Raw genomic sequence first — 25,856 nt, 5'->3', positions numbered from 1 at the left:
CACCGCATATAGTAACAAAATAATTAAATGCTCTTCCACTAGATGACTGACGGTACATAAGTAACCTGTACATCCACTTTTTATGAATTATTTTGCAAGTGGTGTGCCGTGATTTTTTTTCCGATGTGAAATAGGTGCCTTCACTCAATAAAGGTTGAGAAACACTGGTCTAGGAGTTGTAGTCCTCTTAATGTGTGTCGCACAAAAGCAACGTTCCAAAGGGGCAGCCAATTAAAAAGAGCCAACAGATGATGTCGCTCCTGGGGGACGAGTTCGTGTGTGGTTTTGTTTCGAATGGCCCCCCACCTTTTGTTATAAAGTCAGCCCGAACCACAAGTGCCGCCCGAAAAAGTGTCTTCCTTTTTGATTCATACAATACATGAAAAAAATATATACAGTATATAAAAAAAGAGTACACTGTACACCCAGGTTTAATCAACTTTAACAGGAATTCAAGCCACGAATCCACTTTACAAGTTGGCATCCTAGCTTTATTTAATTAGGGGGCATGCCTGCATCTAACTTTAGAAGCGCTGTTATGCACTGAACTTATTGTAATTCAAAGTCTGTGGGCTGTTAATCTGTACCCTGTATTATCAAAATGTTTTAAAATATTTGTTGAATTTATACTTAAAATCCAGCACGCAAGTCAATAAAAAAACAAAAAAAACCCTAATACATTAACTAAAGCAGTTTTTGAAAAAACAAAAACTAATAACAAAGCCACCCTCAAAACTAATTAAAAACTAACTAAATTAAAAAAACAACAACCTCAAAATGAAATAAAAACTAACTATAATTAAAATTTATAATAGTTATTATAAAAACAATAATAAGTGCCTCCCAATTTTCATGGCCCGAGGCCTCAGACCTTTTGTCCAGGTGTATGCCAAATTGAATCTCTAAACTTTTTTCCCCAGTCCCAATGCGTATGCAAAGTTTGATGAGTTTTTGTTCATGTTTAGGCCCTCATAAATGTGAATCATTATGAGCATAATAATTCTTACAAAACAATGGGGACCTTGCAGAATGTTCATTACTCTTATTATTTGTAGTTTTAAGTTCCATCTATGGCAACACACAATGAGTAGGACACACAAACATGTACACACTGTGTTGAGTCTTACTGCGCTGTGTCGTACCATGGGTTGCTGTGGAGGCAGTGGCTGCATGCCCAGGCCCTGATTCTGTTGCTGCCCCGGTGGAGGCACGCCTGACACCTGCTGCTGCTGTTGTTGTTGCTGCTGCTGCTGTTGCTGTTGTTGTTGCTGCTGCTGCTGCTGCTGTTGTTGCTGCTGCTGCTGAGGAGGAACCTGCTGCTGAGAAGGGACCTGCTGGGAAGGGACTTGTTGCTGCTGCTGCTGTTGCTGCTGCTGTTGTTGAACTTGTTGGGCCTGCTGTTGCTGTTTGGAGACATTTGCACATGCTCTCATTTGATCCATTCTCATTTTTTTTTCCAGAAAAATGTGTGGAGTTCACTCAGTGTGTCTCTGTTCTTGACATTTTTCTTCATTTCACCAGAATAGAACTCCAGTTTAACTTGGCAAATTGTAAAATATCGGCAATGCTGTTTATTTTTTTAAATGTTTGCTTTACCATGTTGATTTTCTCAAGAGAATCTTAAAAATGACAAAACATTGATTTTTTACTTTTTAATCGTTTTGGGTTCGTTCACTGACACACTCAAAGCTCCCAAAGTGGACTGGGTTCACGTCAAGTTAAATTCAAGACTTCCAGTTGAAATTAAATTTAAGAGCAACTTCAGAATTTTCCCCTTGTCCCATGTTATCCAAAGTTGACTTACCTTACCAAAGTTATTTGACGTACATCCGCTATTAAGAGTCCCAACCAAAACCACATGACTCTTTGGTTGGTTCCGCCATGGTCATTGCGTGCTGTTACCATTGAGTATTTTTTTTTTCTTCCAAGAATATTAATTTAATTTGAGATTTGAGACCATCTACAATCATAAAATCCGACTTATCTCGTGTTAACATTTTGTAAGGACTTTTGAAAGATTGATTCAAGACTTTTCAATGCCAATTAAGGCCTAGTTTTTAGATTCATGGACTCAATGTCTTTTTAAGGATCTGCAGGAAACCTGTGTGGAAATTGTTAAGGTTCTTTATGTGAGCTACATACTCTGAGTGCTTGCTGTCTGAGGTACTGTTGCTGCTGCTGCTGCTGTTGTTGTGCTGCTGCCTGTTGCTGTTGTTGCTGCTGCTGCTGCTGTTGTTGCTGCTGCTGCTGCTGTTGTTGCTGCTGCTGCTGTTCTGTCAGCATCTGATTGGGCCTCATGCCTGGAGGGCCGCCCTGGCCTCCCATGTGACCGAGACCATGCATGATGGGATTCTGCTGGATGGGCTGGTGGGCAAACCTGAGGTCGCATGGCACACGTTGACGATGTAACGTGCACATTCATCAAAGCGGTTCACACATGACAAACTGACCTCTGTGCGTTCTGCATGTTGTGTGCATATCCCGGCGCCTGCTGGTGAACGTAACCACTGGGCCTTTGCTGCATTTGCCTCAAAGGATCCACCACGGCCGGGTTGGCTCCCGGGTGGGCACCCTGGAAGTTCTGGTTCCCATAGGAGGAGGGAACTATGGCGCCACCTTGGGACGGGTGCGGCTGCATCCCCATGTGTGAGCCGTATGACGTGTAGCCCTGAGATAAGTTCTGGATAAATAACAAGAGATGGTGGATGATCCGGAAAGTGTGACCGTGGTGCAACATTTGAGAAAATACACTACAGTATTTCCGCAAATAGTAGCCATATCAAATATTACTGATATACAATAATCTCCCACCAAATATTATCCCAAAATTCCGTAATATAATTTAAAACTAATCTTAAACCATTCATCTTTAATGTCAAATAGATGATTAAAAAAAATATATATGTACCCGATATGACAGACTCTCCCTAACAAACGAGGCCAAACTTAGCTCCTCCCTGATGTACAAAGCCATATCTTATGCTGCATTATGCTGCATTCACACCAACTGCGTTGTCTGGCGGCCAATCAGCATCGGGCATACTACGTCACACACAGCGTCCTGTTCACTTGGTGGCTTTTTAAAAAATTTTTTTTACAGTTCTTGAACTTTATCAAGACAGCAAGATTGTTAGCATTAGCATAGCGTATCGACCACTTGATTGCGAAGTTGAAAAATGCTGTCGTCGTCTACTACCAAGTGAAGCCCCTCCCCTCTCCTCTGTGCGCGAATGAGCGGCTGCAGCATTCATGTTTCAAATTTCCCGCAGTCAAACGCGAGCGAATGAAGCGAAGCGGAGTGCTTCATCCGCGTTTGGTGTGAACGTAGCATCTGAGGCTGTTGACTGGAAATCAAACTTACTTGAGATGTCTGCATTGAAGTGTATGGCTGGTTGGGTGCCATTTGTCTGATCTGTTGGCCTATCATGCTGTGATTCTGAAACAACATATAAATCAAAAGCGTGCAATAAAAATTGATTCTTGTAGGAAAAACGTTACACTTGTAAGGTCTTTCAACACTGGGGTCCTTTTTTGAAAAGCAACAGACTTTTTCAAGCACATTTTAATGTCTTAAGCCACTTAGACCAATCAAACATACTGTATATACAGTATAAATACTTGTCAACCAGTTCTGCACAAGGACACAGTTGCATTTTGCATTTGTCACTTCGCTGGTGGAGAGACCATTTAAAGGCTTATGAGAGAGAATCCAAGCATCTAAGAGACTTTACTACTACTACTGGATCTTACTATCTAGGGCATTGAAAGAACTCTACCTGGTGAGGAGCAGTTTGACCTGTCAGTGGAACCTGACTCACCAGTCTGACCTGCAGCTGGTGGCGCAGCATCTGGTTCTGCTGCATGTTAGGCTGAGGCTTGTAGACCATTTGGTACGGCTTGTCCAGACCCATCATGCCTGGCATGTTACCCTGCATCGTGGGCATCATGCCCGGGTAGCTGGGCCGCGTGGTCATCATCTTGTTCATTGGGGGGTTGCGGGCAGGCCTGTAAGGGGGATCTAATCCGGGTCCTCCTGCGGGAGGAGAACCCACTTAAGCGTGCGATACATGATGATGGAGCAAGCATGACATGAAGGAGACATATCGTGACATTTCTCCACAAATTAAAACTGCTCACAAGTGTCTTCTTAAAATTCTCATGTTATGTTGGAGTGATGACGGATACAGCACACTTTTCATCTTCTATAAAAAGCCCAGGACCAGGTTTTGGGGAACTGTCATACCTCAAGTAAATGCGTCACTGCTCACGTCATCTACTGTGAGCTGCGCTAATGCGAGTATGGCTTTGTGTTGCCGTGACTACCAAGTCTGAATACAGCACGACAGCCAAATATGCTTGAAGCAGAGTGGGACCAAGCGCAAAAGCAGACTCCGGAAAAGCTTGGAGTGTAAATGAATCAATGGGAAGTTACTGAATATTAGTTAAAAACGTCATCACTTTGTTCTTTTGTGTATGTTGGCGAAGAAGACGCTCTCAATTGTCAAGACGCAGTAATATTGTTTTTCGCTGAGGATGAATTAGAACCAGAGAATGACAAGTGGATATTAGGGGTGCTGTAATTCTTTCTCCTTTGTGTAGTAATTTGATGGAAGAATGCAGGAGACCTTTCATAAAGACATCTGGGAAGACTTTTAAATTGTGAAAAAATCTGAGCCATAATACGTCTCCTTTAAAGTTGCCGGTATTAAATACTGACCAGGAGGTAGAGGCTGATTCTGTGTGTACATGCCCATGCTCTGTTGGCCATAGGGCAACCTGCTGTAAGGATTTTGCATGAGCTCTGGTGGCATGTTTGTCGTCCCGTAGCTCACACCAGGCGTGCGATTCACGTAATCCTTTTGAAAGGTTAGAGTGAACAAGTTCAATACTTAAATACCTGCTATAATATTTTCTACCATTGCAATGAAGCAAATGAGAAACAGCTTTCCAAACCTCCGTCTTAGCCGATGGAGTCTTTTTTTTCTTGTTTGACTTCTTCTTGTTGGAATCCGAGGGCACGGAGGGCACGTTCTTCTCCGGCTTCACCGCCTCCAACATTTTCTTCTCGGGCTCCTGCGAGATGGGTGTCAGTGGCTCCTCTTCTTCGGGAGGCAGTGGGAGCGGCTCCAGGTAGTAGCTGCGCGGTTTGGGCTTCAGGTGCGTGTGGTAGAGCAGAAAGCGCTGCTGCTCCTCAAATTTGGTCACCTTGCGGTCCATGCGCACTGTACCAAACCAGCCCCATGAAAGAGGGGCTGAATGTTTGAGACCCTCAAAGACGTCCCAAGGGGAGATCTTCTGCTTGGTAGATACTTGAAGCCCCTGATGGAAAATATAGCTTTAGTCAACATTAGTACAGTCAACATCAAGCTGTATGTAAATTTAAAATGTGTCGGTAAAATACTAGGGATAGACCGATCATCGTCCGGGCTGATTATCGGCACCATTATTTGGCTTTTTGACGAATACCGGCATCGGCCCTTTTCTAAAACTCTGCTGGCCGATAATAAATCAATTTAAAACTGTGGAACTCAAAACAAAGATATGTGAAAGTTTAACATTTCTGTCATTTTGAAATTTTCATTTACTATAGAAAACTACACGGAGCTATTGTTTACATTTGCCTTTATCCTTTTTAAGTAAGACATGCTGACAATCATGGGTGCTCCCTGAACCTTTTGTTAGAATTTTATAAGAGAGATGTATACTGTCAAAGATTTCTTGTAGTAATGATTTAAAAAAAAAATAAAATAAAAAATAAAATAAAAAATCACCATTATGCAAACCTGAAACATTGTTCAATAAACATGCTTAAAGACGTGACAGCAAAGTTAAGAGTACATTTTTCTTTAGATTTTGATGCCAATATTTTCCTTTTCACTGAAAATGAATATCGGCTCCAAATATCGGTTATCGGCCTCCTTGACTAATAATAATCGGGATCGGCCCTGAAAAACGCATATTGGTCTATCTCTTTAAAATACTATATTAAAATTGAAATAATTGTATTTATTTAAATAATAATTGAATGGGATTAATTTGAAAAAATGAATACATAACCAATTTTAGGGGAAAAAAATGCTCAATTAATGCTACAAATATTACAGCAATCTTGATAATATAAATACTCTGTGGGCCGTACAGCACGCAGCCCGCTCGCCATCCTTTGCCCATCCCTGGATGAAAACAACACCTCAGCGACATTGCTCTACCGCGCTTACCTCTTTCTCAAACCCGGCAATCTTGTTCCCCTTCGTGTCGATCAGTGAGCCCTGAGGTTCACACGTGATGACATCACGCGTTTGCTTGGGTAGTGGCAGCAGCTGGCGAACCTTCTCCAAGCTCTCTGACTGCCGATCCCCAAGCTCTTTCTGTGGACGCCAATATAAATATTTAATAAATATGCTAATCTTGTGCAGCGAAGTTGACTTTAAACATTAACATTTGAATAAAAGAAAGAACTGAAACTGCGCTTTTGTAGAATCAAGGGCAAATATTAAAGGAATAAAAGAACAACACAAGGTACGACAAGCCCAATGTATCACACCAGGCATCCTCCAATGGCTATATTTTTTCACCATATAAGTTGTTGTATTAATAAATCGGTTTACAATAATAGTTATTTTCATGCCAAACACTATATAAATAGGCATGTACAGTTAAGCCAAAATTATTCATATAGTGAACAATTTTGAAGTCATTCTTCAATGTCACCCAAGAAACATTGCTCACAATTTTGAGTAAACCATTTCAAAGGATCCTGTTGACTTTTAGTGCTACAACATTCTAATCAACTGCACATTAAGATGATGATATACACAAACTGAGGGAGTATGGATAATTTTGGACGTGCTGTCCAAAAAATATGGAAAATAATGAATATTTGTAATATATTTTTGTTACTTAAATTTTGATTATTTATTATACTAATTTTATACTTCACAAAAGATTTTTGGCACTTTTCTGTCAGTCCATATTAACCAAAAATTCAGTAATTCCAAATTTGAATATCGGTGGTGTCGGTCCAAAACCTTGTACCTCTAAAATAGTCATTTTTCAGGAGAGCCCAAAAATAGCAAGTTTGTTCAACCATTAGCATTGCATTGTGAAAGAGACATAGCCATTTTCAAAACTTTAGATTGGTCAACAATGTGTGGACTGACCAATAGTGTAGATTTTTGACGAAATATGAAATTCACCAAAATGTGACTTATGAGGTTTTGGCCCGATGCCAGCGATATATATTTTTCTGTCGGAGCATGATGTAGCATCAGAAATATACAACTTTTGACACATTGTTATGATTACACTTTAATGTGTTAAGTGGAATTGGTATTTTTTTTTACTACTTACTACTTAATGCTAAGGCGACAGTTATGCACCAAGTAAGATACACTACAGTACATGTTTCATCAAAACACTTGATAGCTACATTTCCACATATTAAAGTTTACCCTGAGCTTCTTGACTAGATTCATGTAGGCCCTCTTATTCTCCTCCATGCTGCCCTGAGAGATGCTGGACATGTCGGCGGCCAATGTGCCATTAATCAGCACGCTCAGCATGTCCAGCACAGTTGTGAAGAGCTCACTGTTGGAGAGGAAAAGAAGCGTTGAGAGCATGTAGCATACTGACATTTCACACATTATTGACAGTGGTGCCAAAGTGGCGTGGCTCACTTATTAGACTGCATGTCCACCGTTCCGCTGCTTATGATGTCAAGGAGGAGGACGGCCCATTCGGTGGTCTGCTGGGTGCTGCGTTGCACTGTGTCGAACATGCCGCCCACCTTGTTAGTGCAGGGGAAACCTAGTTAACATTCATGTATTATTGACAAAATGGCAGCAGACACTGTCCGAGCCATGTTTTGCACCTACAGTAAGGAGGTTTTGTTTTCATTGGAGTGTAATGAAAAAAAGGGATCAGGATACAAAATGCATACAGTGGTACCTCTACTTACGAAATTAATTGGTTCTGGAAGAAATTTCTTAAGTAGAGACGTGTTTTCCATGTAAATGCCCTAATCCATATCAAGACCTCCAATATTCAGACATAAATGTTTTATAAAGCATAAAAATGCATCAAAACATATAACAAATACATATTACAATTAAATTAGTGCACAGTAAATGAGAGTTGTGCATAATGTAAAATACAAAGAGTAGAGTAAGAAATAAAAATGATGGTAGTTTACCTTTAAATTGCTGTCCTCATCGCTTTTTGCCCTCTTTGGTTCATGTTCTCTCTCAGAAGTGGTTTTTGCCTGGCGTTTTGTAAAGAACTGATTTAATAACGTGGCGACTGTCGATACATTACGGTCATATTCTTTGGCGAGATCAACCAAACGCATTCCTTTTTCATACTTCTCTTGTTTAGTTTGTATTGACAAAAAAAAAAAAAAAAAAAAAAAGATGTTCCCTTTTTTTTTTCTTTTCCTCGTTTCTAATTCACGTAATATTATTGGAACACCTAATGGCTCAGGGGGCGAATGACGACGACGCTGCATAGACATATCTATCTACCTATCTATCTACACACATAGACAAATACGGTAGAGGTCCCTCTTACCCAATGGGATTCCAGGAAGGTGCTAGGTAATAGCCAATGGCAGAGCAGCTATGAGTATGTTGCGTTCAGGAAACTCTGGACCTGCGAGTAGCAGCCCATACTTTTACCTTTCGTATCCTGAAATTTCTTTTGTAACAAGAGGCAATATTTTCCTGTTGAGGCGTTTTGTAACTTGAAAATTTCATATGAAGAGACGTTCGTAAGTAGAGGTACCACTGTATCTAGTACTACCCACTATGCTATATTGGCATTTTTTTACATTTACCTTAATTACCTAATAAACCTAATGGCAAAATTCATTCATTAGCAGTAAGTGTATATCTATGAAGGTGAAGAATTAGGTTTCTGATCCAGATTTTTGTTTGTTTTTGTTTGTAAGTGTCCTTACAAGATTGAGTCGCAGTTTCAGGGCCTCGTGCATCATTTGCTTGGCCTTGCAGTCGTCCTGATACTGGTCCTCTCTCCAGTTGGTGACTATCTGCTGAACTTGGCTATAGAGAGAGGTGAGGAGACCCTCCCGCTGTTCGTCCTGACCCTTCAGACAGGTCAACACCAAAGACAGGAATGGCTGCTGGCTTAGTAGTGACATACTGAGAAATAGAGGGGGTGGGGGGGGTGTGGGGGGGAAATGTCAAGGATCATTCAAGCATCCAATGATAAAAAATAATTGTCTATTACCTTTTCTGCTTCTGGCGATCCCTCTCCTTCCGCGAGGACGAACCGAGGTGTTGTCCTTTTTCCAGCTCCTCCCCGGCTGCCTTCAGAACATGACCCTGAACTGAGGTGGGCAGCTTGGCTATCAACGGAGCCACCAGCCATACACCCGACCGCTCCGATGAACTGAAACAGATGGCAATGAATAATGTAAATCCTACCACAATATTTTCTACATTTAAAACAAAATAGATGTCATTGAAGAGGAAGTCAACCCAAACATGTTTTTTTTTTTATCAATATAAACAAGGCATTCCGATAAATACTCCATTTGTGGAATAAGAGTTAATCCACTCGTTTTTAGTCATCTCAGGGGGCGGCCATTTTGTCACTTTGGTCGACTGAAAATGACATCACAACTACTCAGGGCTCAGGTAATGACCAATCACAGTTCACCTGTTTACCGTGATTGGTCGCCTGTTTACTGAAGCTGAGCAGTGATTGGTCGTTACCTATGCCCTGAGTAGTTGTGATGTCATTTTCAGTTGACAGAAATGACAAAATGGCCGCCCATGAGATGGCTAAAAACAGGCAGATTTTGATGTTTAACTCTTATTGCACACACGCAATATTAATCAGAATGCCGTGTTTAAACTAGTGGGCCTGCTGGGAACATGTTCTTGAAAAAGGTATGTTTGGGTTGATTTCCGCTTTTAAGTGCATTAGAGAGCGTCTCTTACAGGGGTGGGCAATTCCGGCCTTCCTGCATATTTTCTAGGTCACCCTGGTGCAACCCACCTGATTCAAATAATCAGGATCGTTATCCAGGTTCTGCAGACCTTGCTGATTATATGACCATTAGAATCAGGTGTGTTCCAGCAGGGAGAGATGGAAAACAGGCAGGATACTGGCCCTCGAGGGCCGGAATTGCCCACCCCTGGTCTATTAGGACTGTGCGGAATCCACTTTATGAACTGATTCAAGTTTAACTGTCAGAACAATTTTTTTCAGCAGCTTTGGTAGTTCAAAGTGTGCTCCCGCTGATGTGCAATGCTTCCACTAGAGAGAAGCAACTTTACAAAAGCAGTTAATGTTACAAAATGAGCAACTTTGGCACTAGATTTTGATTTTTCAAAAAAGTGACGAATGACTGTCTCCACATTATATGTAAAGAACAAAAATAGTCATTTCTAAAAACAAAAATAGCTTGTTGGTATGAGGAGGAAAAACAAAATCACAGAAGAGGAAAAAAAGCTAAAAACATGCATAAAATAATAATTGGATTTTTCTATAAGCAAAGAGGAAAAAACACAAATAATTTTTTGCGTGTGATTTTTTAAAAATTGTATTATAATTTTAAGGCCGTATTGCCTTAGTCTATCTGCATTAAAGTGGGCAACACACTCACCTTAAAATAGGTTTCATCTTGCTGGTGGTGCTGCTGTTATTGGACGCAGAGCCAGTTTGAAGCGCTGCACCGTTCCCTGAGGGGTTATTGGAGTTCATCTCAGCTGATTTTTGAAACACCTCGATTGTGGCCTTGGCTATGTTCTCCAAGAGAGAATAGAGCTCCTATGAGAGGGAAATTACAACACATTTTTCAAAATGGTGGTCAAGTTTCTAGGTTGTGATGGTCCAGTGTCCGATGAAGTCAACTTGCATTGTTTGTGCTCTGTTTGATCATCAGCTGCAGTTCCAGAGATGACTGTCTCATTGTCCACTGGTCCATATTCTACAAGTAGAGAGTTTTTCATTGTTATTCTGATTATATGTGGAGAGTAAGACATGGCACTGCCTGAAGAGGGCAGCAAATGCTCACACTTCAAATGGCTCCTTTATAGAAAAATGCAGCATGTTCAGTCTGACTTTTTTTTTTTTTAAATAAAAAAACATCAGTAAGTAATCTTTCGGCACAAGCAAAAAAAAAAAAAAAAAAAAAAAGGTGAACCTGTAGGATGCGTTTGATGCGCTGCCTCTGAGGGTTGTCACCGTCGTCACTGTCCAGCTGCCGGTGAGGGTAGCAAATGAGCTGCAGCAGCCGTTGGGCCTGAATGTTGACCAGCACTGGGTCCTGAAGGGCACTGCTGTCCTCAGACAGAGACTTGAGACAGCGCTCCCCCACCCACTCCTGTAGAGAGGAAGACGAGAGGTCAGCATAGAAGAACAATGACAGTGCAATTCCCTAATGTCACATCTTGGCAATATCTGTTTTTTGTTGTTTTTTTCCACTTAGATTTGGATTTTGTGTGGATTCTTTCACAATTTTGCTCTTGTACTTGGTATTATTTTTTTGTTTGTTTCTACATTATTAATACAAGTGTTTATGTGTGAATATTGCTGTGACAATTCGACTTCCCTCTTTCTACCAACCTACCTGATAGTACTAGTAGATCAAGAACAAGAAACCTCAGTTTGGAACCATGAAACTATTTCTGGTAACTTGAACTTAAGTTAAAATGGACGCCACAACTCACTTTTAGGCAGAAGGAATTCCTTGATCTGTCTAAGCGAATCAGCAATTAAATAAATGAAGTAAAAATAACAAAACAATGTTTTTCGGTTTGGTGAGATACACTCACCTGCTGGCAAATCGTCTTCAGGACATACTTTGCATACACGTCCAAGCTAGCTGTTTCTATGGAGACGTTGCGGCCCTCTGATAGGTCGTCAAGGCCAGCTGAATGCGATAGTCCGGAGCCCCTGAGCTCAGCATCACCTGCAACCACATCAAGACTGATGTAAAAGGTACACTTGTGACTGCCGATCTGGTAACCCACCACCCGAACGCTTGCTTACCTAACATGAAGACAGCTTTGAGGACGGCAAAAACTGCTCCCACTACTATGCTGTTTTGTGACGCCGCTAGGAGATGACGGTCGCATGATGACCGGATACCGACGGAAGACTTGTCTGCAAGTTATTACATCGTTGTTATTTTGTTTGTTTTTCGTAACTACATAACATGAACATATGTTTAGAATATTTTTTATAACCTGACTTGATGCCATCTTGGGGCACAGGGTTGCGCTGCGGTGTCTTGAAAAGGTGCAACAAAATCCTGCAGGTGAGTCTCGCTCCTGGCTCAGAGTCTTGCTCGCTGCAGGCTAAAAAGAACAGGAGTTCACATGTGATGGCTTGAGGTTGTTCAAAAAAATGGTACAATGAACTACTCCAAAGCATATCTGTCTAAATTTAAAACTATGTCCCTCATAAATACATTTTTCATCAGGGGCTGGTGGAAAAAAAAAAAGGGGAAGGAGAACAAAGCGGGAACATTTGGCGTGTGTAGCGTTGTAAAAGCAGCCAACAGCACAGCATGGCTGAATTAACCATTGTATCAGAGCCTTGAGTGGAGAAAAAAATAAATAAAATAAAAATAGCAAAAGAATAACAGTGGTCTAGGGGGGTACTTTGGCAAGCTCACAAAGCTTCATGGCCACATCAAACAAGTGGCGTTTACTCTCATCCCTGGTAAGAGTAAAGTCTCGTATATTTTCATGTTGCAACCCACCAGGGTGCTAAGAATACATTATTTTTATATATAGATGTTTGGCAACGTGGCGCATCAGAGACACAGTAAAGCTGTATAATTCACTAATTTGGATATTTCACTGATGTAGGCGGTACCAGGTCTGTATATTCCCCAACGGCTGTGTGATTGTTGTATGAGGCAGCCTGCCTGAACATTTCCAAATTTGAGATGTAAAAACAGTAGCAGAAACTGTGTTTGAAATCACAAGTCACTTTAATCATCTTCGCTGAAACCCATGAAGTCGTCTTCTTCTATGTTGAAAATGAGATATTCACTGCATTTATGAAATAAATAATAATAAATAAATAATAAATGTACATATATGTACCTGGACAGATTTTTTCCTAAAAGTGCCTTTTAACACGGCAGCAACTTTGTTGATTAATACGGAACAGAACCAAGAGAAAATAAACAGTACTTGTCTTCATTTCACTGTCTGCTGCCACTTTGTCAGTTAACGTCCACCACGTTTATTGCTGTACTTCCGCATATCACCTAATTCATAACCGAGTGTATAGCCTCCTCACCCGGCTTATAGTCCGGAAAATACGGTAGTAGTTTTTCAAAAACAATGGCATATTATTCACTCAATTGCAAAAGGGAAGAGTATCTATAGGGAGATTTGAGTACATTTTTGGCATATTACAATTTTTGTTAAGTGAAACTATTGGTAATAACTGGGCACGTAGCTCCCTGGAACAAAAACATCCACATACACAACATTGTGGTGTGATCACATGGCAGTTTAATACTACGCACGGTGCAGACTACACAGTGATTAATTGAGGCCGGAGGTCTATTAGCCGAACAGCCACTATTTGAGGAAATATGTAAATTGGGATCCTTACCTGCATTGAGGAGGGATGGAATAGCCACACAGCGGACGAGGTCCTCCAGGAGAAGACACTGTCTTGCGATGAGAATGGCCACAAACGTCGCCAGGGAATCGTGAAAGGACAAATCGCTAACCTGAGGAACATAAGAGCAAAAAAACCAAAAAAAAACCACTGCTAATTAAGAGTCAAAGAGTAAGTAAGAGCAAGCCTAGGCAATATTAACTTTAAGCAATCAAAAGAGGTGCTCAATCATCTCTTTATATAGTGGAGCCCATCCATTTTTCATTGTAATTTCATTGCAGGAGTGGGGGCCAGGTCCGTGATACCATTTAATGTGGCCCGCGAAGGCAAATCATGTGTTGACTTGACATGTTTCTTTCAAATTGATTTAACTTTTTACACTACATATGAGATAATGCAAGCATTTGTTCTCAAGTTGAACAATTATTTACAGGCTTGTGATTTAAAAACTAGTCATCCATCAATTTGTTGTGTATACGTGTTAATGTAAGTCGGTCATACATTCACATGAGTTCACAGTTTTAACGGCCCTCCGAGTGACACCAAAACTATGATGTGTCCCGTGACAAAAATTTGTTTGACACGCCTGTCCTTGGGTCTCGGGTGAGCTGGCGCCTATACTATCTGACTTTGGGAGATACAGCACATAGGGTATACCCTTGGACAGGTTGCCAGCCAATTAGAGGACACAAAGAGGGTGGTCTATTTACCTAACACACATTGGTTTGGGGATGTGAGAGCAAGATGGAGTACTCATAAAAAAAAAAAAACACACAACAATGGCGAGACCATGAAAACGTCTTTCAGGAAGGCCCAAACCTCGGAACTATAAAGGCAGATGTACAGACCACTATTTCACCGTGCTGTCCTACAGTGGGGACCCTTCAAAGTCAAATGCTGAAAAGTGGTACAACTTAAGAGTTGAACCCTTGGAAGTCAACCGGTAACAGGGAACACTGTGTTTTTGGAGGTTCCTTGTTGAAAGTGAGAATCAGCATTTAGTTAAGTGAAATATGAACGTACATCAACGTTACACAGCAGGTCATTGAAGCCGCAGTTGCCGTTGTTGGAGGAGCAGCAGAGCGCCTTGAGGATGCCGAGCCACTCGGCACTCAGGGAGCGACAATACGCCGTCAGCTCGGCACACAGGATCCCGATATCGTTCACCCTTTGAAGAGAAACACCAGCCTTTTCACAACCACTCTGGGACAAGTCGTGGAGCAGGTTATGTATCCGTAAATCTCAACTCAAACTCCAAAATCAACTTTTTTACTGTCAATCCAAATTGTACTTTGATATTCCCAATATAGTACCTCTCAGGGTCCCGGTGGTCCACACACACGTCCATGAGAACGTTGCACACGAAGCTGTAGCGATTGGCTGGGCTGTCGTTGAGGATCTTGCCCACCATGGAGTGGTTGAAGTTGTGCGCCGAGGGGTTGGCGATGGCCTCCATCATAAACACGGGATCCCACAGCATGTTGGAGTCCGAGGGGTCAATGTTGCAATAGATGGAGTTCTTCACTTTGGAGCAGAACTCACTAAAAGGAGAGCGATACACAAACACATATTTTATTTAACTCATTCACTGCCAGACATTTTCAGACCATCTTTTACCCAAACGTTTGAAAAAAATTGAAAAAAGTATAAATAACTTCCTGGTTATTGAATGGCTGGACGGTGAAAAGACAAATAAATATGTCAATGGCGGTAAATGAGTTAATTTCAATATTATTATTTTTTTTTTATTAATGATTTTTTATTTTGGGGCGGCACGGTGGTCGACTGGTTAGCATGTCCGCCTCACAGTTCAGAGGTCATGGGTTTGATCCCCCGGCCTCCCTGTGTGGGGTTTGCGTGTTTTCCCCATGAGTGCGTGGGTTTTCTCCGGGTACTCCGGTTTCCTCCAACATTCCAAAAACATGCATGGTAAATTGATTGAACACTCTAAATTGCCCCTAGGTGTGATTGTGAGTGTGGATGTTTTTTTGTCTCTGTGTGTCCTGTGATTGGATGGCAACCAATACAGGGTGTCCCCTGACTACTGCCCGAAGACTGCTGGGATAGGCTCCAGCAAGCCCGCGACCCTTGTGAGGATAAGCGGTATAGATAATGGATGGATGGATGGATTTTTTATTATTTTAATATATTTACCCACCTATATGCATTTTGTATCCCTATATGCATTTTAGCATATCATCGCTGTCCTGTGAAAAACACTTATCTCCAATTTTGGAAACTTTTTTTATTTTTCCCTTTAATGCGATGTCTGTAACGCAGAAACATGACTCATGTAAAAATAAGAAAATGTAAAAAAAAAAAAAAAAAAAAAAAAAAAAAAAAAAAATGGAGATAAGTGTTTTTCACATGACAGCAATGATATATAACCAATGTATTTTTCTCATGAATCTGAAATGTATTCAGTACCTGAAGATCTCGCCAAACTTGTTCTTTAGGTGACTGCAGGAGGTGTAGAGGTCATACAAGTAGGCCAAGATGCAGCGCTCAGCCGAACAACAGTCTGCTGGGTTCACACCCGACTTCACCACAATGCGTAGTCTAGAGCACCATTTGACAAAGACCAATGTCAAATTGACAGGCTTCACATTCATATTTTAGTTAGTCATCCCAAATCAGCCATTGTGCTGGACATTGCTAAGGCGTCAAGAAAAAGATTTAACCTGGCACGGCTAGCTACCTTGTCAGCATTTTCAGTGACAATTAGGTATGTCTCCAATAATAAGATCAAAAGCAAAATGCTGAAAAAAAAACCCAGTGAAATTTGGCTCTCTTCAGTTGAACACAAAGCTATAATTCTGCTCTTTGAATGGCAACAATCTATGTTTTGTAGTAAATAATTTTCTGACAAATGAAACTGGTTACTTTCCTACAACACATCCAATCTTTGACAACACTACTGTGCTGTGGCACAGTGGCTAGGAATTACTGTAATAGGTTTCTAATTTGAACCGAACACATTCATGTTGATTGCGATGCACATGAGAAACTTGCTGATGATGGTCAAAAGGTTCGTGAGCAACATACCCGTCAAAAACTTGCGCCGTCTGCTCGGGATTGAGAATGAGACAGGAGTGGTACCTCCTCAGCACAGCCACAATACACAGACACAGGCTGGTGGTGTAGCTGCCCACCAGGCTGGACGATTTGAGCAGCAGCTCGGCTTCCACCAAGCTCAGCTCGTTCAGAAGCTACAAAAAAAAAAAAAAAAGAAAGAAATAAAACCTAAACGGTTGATTGACAAAGCCACAATAGTAAAGACTTCATGATTTAATGAGTGCAGTTAACCTGAATAGCAAAGTCGATGAGGCCACTAATGTTGAGGGAGTACTCCATGAGGTCAAAGATGAACTGAATGTGCTGCACTAGAGGCAAGTGATAAGACATCCCTAAGGCAAAGCTGGTGATTTGTTCGAGCACGTTTCTGGACACCTACAGAAAAAAAAAAAAAAAACCTCTTGGTGAGCTTCGGCTTCGGCCCTGACAAAAGGGGCACTTCCGTTGATTATATATTCAAGCTGCATTCAAGTATGCCCATTGCATTCAAAGGAGATCATTTTGTTCAGTTTGTATGATTAACACTGAAATATCACACTATGGAGAATTTGTGAGAATTAGCAGATGCTGTCTCACCTGCGAGGTGACCTGGTGCTGGTCAAAGTGGGAGAGGTGCTGGAACTTGGAGAAGATATCTTCTGCAGTGGGGAAGGCCTCTGGCTTACTCCTCTTTCTCTTTTGTCCCTCTTCACCACCTGTACAAAACATAACGGGGTGAGACAATTGACCCCTGATGGGGTGCAATTCAGGTAAAGCTAATAATAAATCATTTCCAAATGTGAAGTGCACTTTTCACAGAAAAACTTTTCCAAAACTCAAGGTAATAGATTGTTACAAATGTCTTTACAGAAGAAAACTATTGTTTTTAAGAAGAAAAAAAAGACTATTTTATGGTAAACTATTATCAATAATCATTTTAAAAAAATGTTTTTCCAAATATTTGTATCTCTGTGTCACATTTCAAAATGTATTGTACAGTGTGAATATATGTATGCATTCTCTCATTCTCTCACTCTCTCACACTCTCACCCTCGATCCCTCCCTCCCTCCCTCCCTCCACATACATGCAAGTGTAATAGTTTGTATACATTTGAGGCTCTACATGGTTAAGACGCTGTGAAGACGGATATAGCATACTAATTGGATGTAATGAACAAGCCTATGATGCACAGATAACGAGGAAGAGTTTAACTGTTAGCGTTAACACCCAGACTTGAGACCAAAGGACGGTGTTGCATGATCCCACAGCGCAAAATACAATGAAGATTAGAACAAATGACTCATCACTGAACTCGAGGCAAAAATACCTGTTTCTGCAGTGCTTTTACGGTTGAGCACCTTCAAGATATCTTTGGTTATCTTCTTGATGGTGTGTCGGGCCTCGTCCCGCAGTTTGCCCACGCCGTAGAGGACTACGAGACGCTGGTTGCACTCATGGCTGGCGTTTTCCTCCTAAGGCGAGGTAGGGTTAAGAGGTAGGGTAGTAAATAAACCACCGGGGAAGAGATGGCCCGGATAACTCCAGTCGCGGCAAATGGGAGTCACATTAAATCATATTTTTTCCAATGAGATTAGATCTGATACTTTGGCAGGAAAACACATAAACTGAGCTAATAACTGTCGTGATAAAATATTTATCTTAACAGGAAAGGAAGTACAAGTAGAAAGCTGTCAGACAGTTTTCTCCAAACAGACAAACAATGATTTTGATACAATATTATCAAATTTAAACCCATAAAAATCTGACTCAAAACATGTAGGAATCTTGTTTTAATGATAATCTGAGATACTTTTCTTCTCACCTGAGGAATGGGGAAGTGGGTGGCGTACTGAATGTGCCGGGGCTGCTCGTATAGTTGGGGGAATGCGGGGTCCATGCTCTTGTCTTTGCAGGTGTTTTTGCTGTCCTGCTCAGGTGCTGATTTTTCTGGGGAGGGGCTGCCCTTGGACTCGCAGTGCATCGGAGGAGAGAACATCTGCAAGGCGGATTGTGACGAAATATATGACGACAACACACACAACAAATCCTTTGATTGGGGCCGGGCAATATGGCCTTAAAATGATTTACCTTCCTCCCCCCAAAAATTTTAACATTTCCCCCTTTACTCATACAAGAAGAAAAAGACAACATTAATCAGAGAAAGTTTTGCTCTTTTTTCCTCAGTGTGGGAGTTGCTTTATTTCATCTGATACCAGACAAGCTTATAAAGTCTTTTTGTACCAGCAACTTCCAGGAAAAAAAAAAAAAAATCTATATATTTTGAGATCATGTGAAAATGAGTATTTCCTTTCATCTCAAAATGTCCCTTTTTGTCAAAAAACGTGTAAGTGAACACAATGCTGAATAAATTACATTTTGAGCAATTAGACATCTTAAAATGAGCTGCCCGTCAAACTCCTTGGTTCAGCTGGTCCATCGATCTGCAGTCGCAGAGTGAGGCACAACGTGGTTAAATCACTACCGGTACTTTTGCAATGCATAAATTGGCACCATGTTTTTGGCAATGCTCAGCACGAGAGACTAGTCACCTTTTCAGAAATAAATAGTCTCTGGAGGGTTCGAAAACATGTTTATTGCGAAACTAATTTGGCAACATTGACTGTGCTTTTGTTAACTAGATCCACTGTTTGCAGCCATGTTGTGGTTGTGCTTTGAACTAAGCAAGTCTGGAAAAAATGACATAAATAAAAAATGGTGCTGCCAAATTCAAATTCATTTCCCAACCCTACCCTTGATATCATATTCATAACCTGCATACCTCGTCAAAATTGGCACTGGAGTTGTGGTCGATTTCCATAGACTCCGACAGGCCAGTGTCCTCCATCTTGATGCTGCTGCCCGCGTCCTGCTCCTTGCGATCCGACTCGTCCGAGGGCTCGTCGCTGGGAGAGCGCGGGCGTGGCAGGTGGCCGTCGGAGGACAAGTCGCCGCGGGAGATGAGCGTGCACATGTAGATGTTGTGCGAGAAAACATCATGTCTGATGAGCTCGCAGAAAAGCAGCACCAGGTTGGAGAACTCCACTCGCTCGTTCTCGTTGCCGGGCTCCGCTAAAGAGAGGAGAAAAATTGGTTATGAATAATTTAATGAGTCTTTCCCCCGTTTCAAATCCTCTCTAATACATGTACTCTGGGTGATATAATAAGAGGCAGCGACTCACTGAGTGTAGGGGCCTGAGTATCCAGGAACTGAAGCAGAACATCCTGAAAGACTGGAAGCGTGGCGGCGGAAAGGGAACCCGACGACACCGAGCCCTTCTCATCCACCACCTCAGACTCACCGCATCGCTGCCTCACACACACCCAGAAATAAGCTTTGGAGCGCTGGTTACACAATTGCCAAGTATGTTGTCTGACAGCATCCAGGATTATCCATTCTCTCCATATCTCATCTGACTTAGAGCAAAAGGTACAGTAGCCTGCGCCTTGCTCTGGTTGCATGGCAACCACGAGTGTGCGACTGAGTAGCGGTCAGTCCTGTGTGAACCACGCCTCTCAACTCTAAATCAGCTGGGATAAACCCGAGCTCGCCCGTGACCCCGAACAGGTGAAGTGGTAGAAAATGGATGGATGTTCTTCCTATTCACTTTGACTTTTTAATATGATGTCTGTTTCACAGTCTACATCATCTCCCATGTACTGTGTCGGTTCTTGCAAAATTGTGAGTGTTCGTATAAAACTGTGACTGTTTGCAGTATTACGAATGTATTCTTGTAAAACTACTGACATTTTTTCTGAACTTTAGTATCAATAAATTATTGTTATTCTTGGAAAATCTATTCTAGCACAATTTTAACCAGAACAAAATTGGTAGTGAGTACAATACATTTAATTTAAATGAGGCTAAAAAATGATGTTTTGATTGTCTCAATATTCCGACTTTGTTCTTGTCAAATGTATACTTTTCTACATATTACACACAATTTAATGTTTTTTCCCCTTGTAAATTTGCCTTAATTTGAGCAAAATATATTCAGAATAAAATCATTATTACACATTAAATCTACCATACAACTTAATTCACGTAATAAGAACATACTGTTGTAAAAATGCAACATGTCTAATATTAAAAAAAGCTTTTAAAAGACTTTTCATAACTTTTCTTAAAACTACAGTGTTTTTAACTGAACATTGCAACTTTCTAATAATACTACACTACATTTTCATAATTTAGGACTTGTTTCTTCTAACTCTTTGACTTTGCTTGGCCATTCTTCAATGGCGTACATAAAAGTTAGTATAAAAATGAACACTTTTTTCATGGCACTGTGGTGATAGCTACATGCTTGTCTGACTTGGGGAATAAAACTGTGGTAGAAAACGGGTCAACGTTAGCAGGGCTCACCTCTGCTTCTATTTCAGCCTGGCGTTTCTCCAGCAGCTTGGCCACCACCATGGCTCGGTGTCTACCTGATCGCTTACAGCAAACGGCCCATTCACAAAGCAGGGTCACCACCGCATCGTCATCCGGCGACATCTGCGCGGAAGCACACTTTGTAAAGCATTCTGGTACGCTATTCTGAGCGCTGCAATTTTTTATGGATCTATTTTTTAACATATAAGACATCAAAGATGTCAAGTACCTCATGGCCATCCTTGCTCTGGCCTGAACCAAATATTCGGTTGTACAAGGAGTCCAGCGAGTTGTTAAAGTCGGACTTTTCAAAGCTGTGGTTGTCCAAAACCTCCAGGGTGTGCAGCACCCTCCCGATGGTGAAGCCTGACCACGGAATGAAGACATTTTCAAACAACGCTCCAGTGCTCCCAAACACAAACCTCATTCTGTGAGCAGATGTCGGACGGAGACAAGCGGGCTGTTTTCCCGACCTGCCGTGGTCTCCTGGCACTTGTCAAACGACCAGCGAAACTCCACAGCCTGGCCTCGCTCCTTAACTTGCTCCTCAATCTCTCTCAGCTTTACACGGACCTACGGCGGACGGTGGAAAAGTAAAATCGCTTGCTGGGATTTGAAGTCGTGATATAATTTTCTATGGCAGATGAAAGTACCTGCTGTGTGAAGGCAGTGTTTCCCCCTGGCATTGGTAAGCTGGAGGGGGCAATGGGGAGGAGGTCCAGAGGGGAGCCGGTCTTGTTTCTGCTGTCTGTTAGAGAGTAATGCCACACCAGAGCACTGGGGCAACACAACACTATGCTCTGAAAAGGACAACAACACACCAATTAGTGAGTGGTGCAGTTGTACTGGGAAGAGCAAATAGCACATGAAATTGCTCATACTGGTTGGTAGGAATATGCCAAAAGACTGACTGTTTCATTTGTCATCTTAACACAGGTATCAGGCTTCTTGTAAAAGTACATTGTTTTTCTTTTTGGGTTGAAATATACAGCTGTTTTCGCTTTCACAAAATGATGACTTTTCCATGTAAACTTACTCTCTTGTAGTGGACTATTTCCCTCATAAAAATGTCAATTTCAACTGTTTTTTACTTGTAATATGATTTTGTTTTGGGGGGGATTAAAAATTAAGTTATTCTTATGTAACTAATAACATTCTGACTTTTGTTTTATGGCTTTGTTCTTGTAAAATTACAGTCATTGTTCCTTGTAATATTACCTTTTTTTTCATGTAAAATGATGGCGACTCTTGCATCATCAAAACATTTTTCTCATATTAAGATTTTTTCCCCCACAAAATATGACTCTACTGACTTGTTCCACAATGACTTGATTCTTGTAAAAAAAAAAGTCCTATCAAGACAACTATTCTCTTTAAAAATATCTTTCTTTTACTTTTGTCATATAAAATTACGACTTTTTCCACATGCTATTACAACTATGTCATAAAATATTTGTCTTTTTTTTCTCTCACAGTTTTAAGAATAAACATTTTTCCTTTATTGTCACAACTCTGACTTAACTCACAACATGCTTTTTTTTTTGCCCCATTTCAACATGTATACAACAAATGAAAGCAAAAGAGAACACATAAACTCCTGGATGGCGGTCGAGCATCGTACCTGCAACATGCAGCTGAGACCAAACACCAAAGGTCGGTGCTGCGGGCAGATATAGAAGTCTGTGAATGGCGTCTGGGGTTGGTTCCCTCCAGCTGGTTGGGAGGTCGGTGTCGGGGGAAGGGCGTTTCCCTGTGGCGTCAAAATGCCGTGCGTCGGGTGCCCGCCGCCGGCGCCAGGGCCCAGGCTGCCGTCGCTTAGCAACAGGTTGAGGCGGCGCGTGCAGAAGTAAGCCAGCCTACGTGACAAGTAGGCCGACTGTACGAATTCCCCCGAGTACTGTGGGAGTGGAAGCAATGCACAGCGTTACACACAAACATCTACACCCTGACTTATGACATGAGGTTTGAAAGAAACAAAATGAAAGGCTCGCTGATGGATGAAGGTACACAGCTGCTACGCGAGAAATGCTTGACAGCCCGTCACATCACACTGATATGTGTGGGTGCGGTCCAGCGGCACCCGGGAAGATTCAGGGAGTGAAATTGGGCTGTCAGTGCAAGGTGAGAAAGCTCTACCTGCAGTAAAAGCGGCAGGAGGAGTCTCAGGAGCTCATCCTCGCCCGGTCTGACCTTCTCGAAACACTCCAGGACCCACGTCAGGAACTCATGTCTGTCCAGCATTCCATCCTGAACACATCAATACATTCATTGAAAACTAATCAAATGTAGCCGTTTTGCTTGGCGTCCTCCTATCGTCCACTATCAACTTAAAAGACTGCATTGCGATTTTTCTGAAAGACATGGCAAGTTCGATTTACTCTTTCCCCCCCCCCACATGAAGTTTCTGGGCAATATTCACTATTTATTGCAGCATTTAAATATGGCAAGAAAACACCCTCCATAATACCATCAAAACATTAAAAGCTAATACTCTAATAATGAAAGAACACACAGGAAGGCCAGAGCCGTGATTTGAAGGCAAACGTTCTATTAGTATTCCATGTGGCCCTTAAATAGAAATTCATTATAGCGAATTTTGGTACAGTTTGGCCTAATTAGTCGAGAAGGTGGTAAATCACAATTTCCTCAACTATCAGTCAACCCTTCACAAAAGAATTCATCCAAACTGAAGGACCTCGTTTTTCGCCACTGTAAACACCATGGAAGTCAGATGGATGTGCTGACCTGAAACATGAACATGGCCAGCTTCTCGTTGTACTCCCACTGCTTGGTGGCCATTTCAACGTCAGTGGGAGTGGCAGGGAGCGGCGAGCTGCAGCCTTGACTGGGGCACTGTCGGTAGAACTCGGCGACCTTTTGGAGCTGCTCCCACAAGTACTTTGTGATGATTTGGGTCCATTCTATAAACACATATTTCAATGTCAAAGAAATACTCCTAGCGCGTGAAGACCAATGGTGAGAGCAGACGCATGTTTCTTACCTATACAAGGATCAATCACGTGCCTCTTCTTGACTTTAGTTTCTGTGATGGCTGCATGGTAAGCGCACGTCATCTTGATCATCCACGCTGAGCGCATGACGGGAACCAAGTACTTCGCCAAGTACCCAAAAACCTCCTCCTTCTTGCTGAAAATGGGCACCTGCAATAAGAATTTGAGTTAATTAAAAAGGAAACAGCAATAGGAAAAATACAGATATATAATACTGTGTTGATGGGTCCACTAACTGAAGCGTGGCATATGTCACATTTCCTTACAGACGCAGTGCCCCAATTAATCACTGCATGCGTCATCCACCTGATTAAATAAACACCGCACCACAAACAGATGGCTCATTCAACCCAGGAAAAGATAACAGGTGGTGCCCCCTACCTGGCTTAATTACATTTACCAATGACTGATAGCAACCACAGTGTGTTGCAGTGGACGTCTTTACCGCAACATACACAGGCGGCAGAGCAGAAATGGCATCTGTAAAGCTGATATTTAGGATGCCGTTTAAAAAGAAAGTGCAGAAGGTGAGAAATATCTGCTACACATTTAAACAATGACAAAAGTAAAATGACTGTGGAGGGGAAAGTTATAATGATTGATATTCAATGATTCAATAATGACCGATGTTCACAGTCATTCAGTTAAGAAAAATAAACACCTCCCTCAAATAGATACTGCCAATTTCCCTTCATGAGAGAAAAAAATACCAAACACGTACACCATGAAAGACTTAACTTCTGCTTTGTTAAACTAACCAGTCGTTCTCAAACTGTCCATGAACATAATACTATTACAAGTCCCTGTAACATTATGCACAGTTTGAACATTAACACTGCGCCAAAATAGAGGAACCTTTGACTAAAAAGTGAAATACAACTGAACTGCACTTGGGCAGTTATTCTTTCAAGTATCACTAGAGTGAGCCCGAATACAACTAGCGGGACTGGTTGCTCACCAAAATAGCAGCAACTACAGAGGTACCTAGAGTGGGCTGCATTTTTGTAAATGAGTTCCCTTTGCATTATCAAAGATTATCTTTCGTTATGTGGACACTTCATCTTTAATGTAGTGTTTAAGATTTTTACCAAAAAATGGGTTTATTTGAATAAAACCCAGCTGCCCTCTCTCATCTGCGGTTGATAGAATAAATGCTCTGAGTCACTAAATGACCAAACAAGATCTTATCTGTCAAAGCATTTCATGACTTGATTACCCAGATGTTACTCCTGTCCAATCAGAAACAATGACGGAGAACCTTCAGAGCGCCAGAGGCAATTCAATTCATTGTGATGATACTGCCTGTTCAAATCAATACTAATCAATCCCTTAATGAGAATTCCAGAGACCTCCATTAGGGGTCTTCTTACCTTTTTGGCCAGCTGCGTTAGCGGTTTTGTGCCAGCTAAATCCGTGAACCAGTTATTGACGGAGCTCTGCGACCTGGCTGTGACCAGCCAGAAATTATCCTTCTGGTTGACCTGCGGCTTACGCTTGCCCGTGTCGGGAAAGGTGTTGTAGCGCAGCTTTTCTGCGATGATGCTGCTGAAGTTGGAACTGATCTGGAAAGTCAGACAAAATGTCAAGCAGGAATGGTAATAAAATGTGGGCAGAAGCATGTTCGATGAAAACCACCAAAAAAAATTAAAAATCACCTTGGAGGGGTTGAAGTTGACATTTTTGGCACTGCCATGTTCATCACCAGACACAGCTGGCTGGTTGTTGAATCCTTGTTTCACATTCAATGCAGTCAGCTCATCCTGGACGCAAAAATATTACAGAAATTTGACTTTGACTTTGTCTTGTAAAA

At 41.6% G+C, this 25,856-nt stretch overlaps 1 protein-coding gene across 3 annotated transcripts in view; it reads right to left on the bottom strand.

Annotated features, from left to right (window-relative positions):
- Positions 1 to 25,856, bottom strand: part of med12 (mediator complex subunit 12) — a 32,752-nt gene that overhangs the window by 2,782 nt on the left and 4,114 nt on the right. Inside the window, exons 2-40 of one of the 3 annotated variants that reach the window (XM_086015783.1) lie at positions 25,702 to 25,806; positions 25,417 to 25,608; positions 24,037 to 24,196; positions 23,781 to 23,956; positions 23,172 to 23,282; positions 22,657 to 22,932; positions 21,689 to 21,835; positions 21,509 to 21,608; positions 21,265 to 21,401; positions 21,027 to 21,158; positions 19,843 to 19,969; positions 19,443 to 19,732; positions 18,486 to 18,659; positions 17,991 to 18,135; positions 17,260 to 17,378; positions 16,915 to 17,058; positions 16,654 to 16,817; positions 16,036 to 16,167; positions 14,922 to 15,149; positions 14,632 to 14,776; positions 13,600 to 13,720; positions 12,213 to 12,323; positions 12,016 to 12,129; positions 11,799 to 11,935; positions 11,168 to 11,347; positions 10,880 to 10,951; positions 10,628 to 10,791; positions 9,244 to 9,405; positions 8,954 to 9,155; positions 7,677 to 7,786; positions 7,452 to 7,587; positions 6,219 to 6,368; positions 4,954 to 5,319; positions 4,718 to 4,856; positions 3,777 to 4,033; positions 3,362 to 3,436; positions 2,451 to 2,680; positions 2,143 to 2,377; positions 1,143 to 1,403 (exon numbers count right to left, since the gene is read on the bottom strand). In XM_086015783.1, coding sequence (XP_085871909.1) covers positions 1,143 to 1,403; positions 2,143 to 2,377; positions 2,451 to 2,680; positions 3,362 to 3,436; positions 3,777 to 4,033; positions 4,718 to 4,856; positions 4,954 to 5,319; positions 6,219 to 6,368; positions 7,452 to 7,587; positions 7,677 to 7,786; positions 8,954 to 9,155; positions 9,244 to 9,405; positions 10,628 to 10,791; positions 10,880 to 10,951; positions 11,168 to 11,347; positions 11,799 to 11,935; positions 12,016 to 12,129; positions 12,213 to 12,323; positions 13,600 to 13,720; positions 14,632 to 14,776; positions 14,922 to 15,149; positions 16,036 to 16,167; positions 16,654 to 16,817; positions 16,915 to 17,058; positions 17,260 to 17,378; positions 17,991 to 18,135; positions 18,486 to 18,659; positions 19,443 to 19,732; positions 19,843 to 19,969; positions 21,027 to 21,158; positions 21,265 to 21,401; positions 21,509 to 21,608; positions 21,689 to 21,835; positions 22,657 to 22,932; positions 23,172 to 23,282; positions 23,781 to 23,956; positions 24,037 to 24,196; positions 25,417 to 25,608; positions 25,702 to 25,806 — 6,426 coding nt within the window. The remainder of the gene's footprint in view (positions 1 to 1,142; positions 1,404 to 2,142; positions 2,378 to 2,450; positions 2,681 to 3,361; positions 3,437 to 3,776; positions 4,034 to 4,717; positions 4,857 to 4,953; positions 5,320 to 6,218; positions 6,369 to 7,451; positions 7,588 to 7,676; positions 7,787 to 8,953; positions 9,156 to 9,243; positions 9,406 to 10,627; positions 10,792 to 10,879; positions 10,952 to 11,167; positions 11,348 to 11,798; positions 11,936 to 12,015; positions 12,130 to 12,212; positions 12,324 to 13,599; positions 13,721 to 14,631; positions 14,777 to 14,921; positions 15,150 to 16,035; positions 16,168 to 16,653; positions 16,818 to 16,914; positions 17,059 to 17,259; positions 17,379 to 17,990; positions 18,136 to 18,485; positions 18,660 to 19,442; positions 19,733 to 19,842; positions 19,970 to 21,026; positions 21,159 to 21,264; positions 21,402 to 21,508; positions 21,609 to 21,688; positions 21,836 to 22,656; positions 22,933 to 23,171; positions 23,283 to 23,780; positions 23,957 to 24,036; positions 24,197 to 25,416; positions 25,609 to 25,701; positions 25,807 to 25,856) is intronic. The other 2 variants (XM_086015803.1, XM_086015793.1) reach the window with 2 other exon arrangements.

The sequence above is a fragment of the Filicampus tigris genome, chromosome 2 (genome assembly GCF_054856515.1).
Source record: "Filicampus tigris isolate MCC_2025a chromosome 2, RoL_Ftig_1.0, whole genome shotgun sequence".
In the NCBI taxonomy this organism is placed as follows: domain Eukaryota; kingdom Metazoa; phylum Chordata; class Actinopteri; order Syngnathiformes; family Syngnathidae; genus Filicampus; species Filicampus tigris.
Note: the sequence above shows the minus strand (reverse complement) of the source record. Positions and strands in the feature narration are given on the sequence as shown.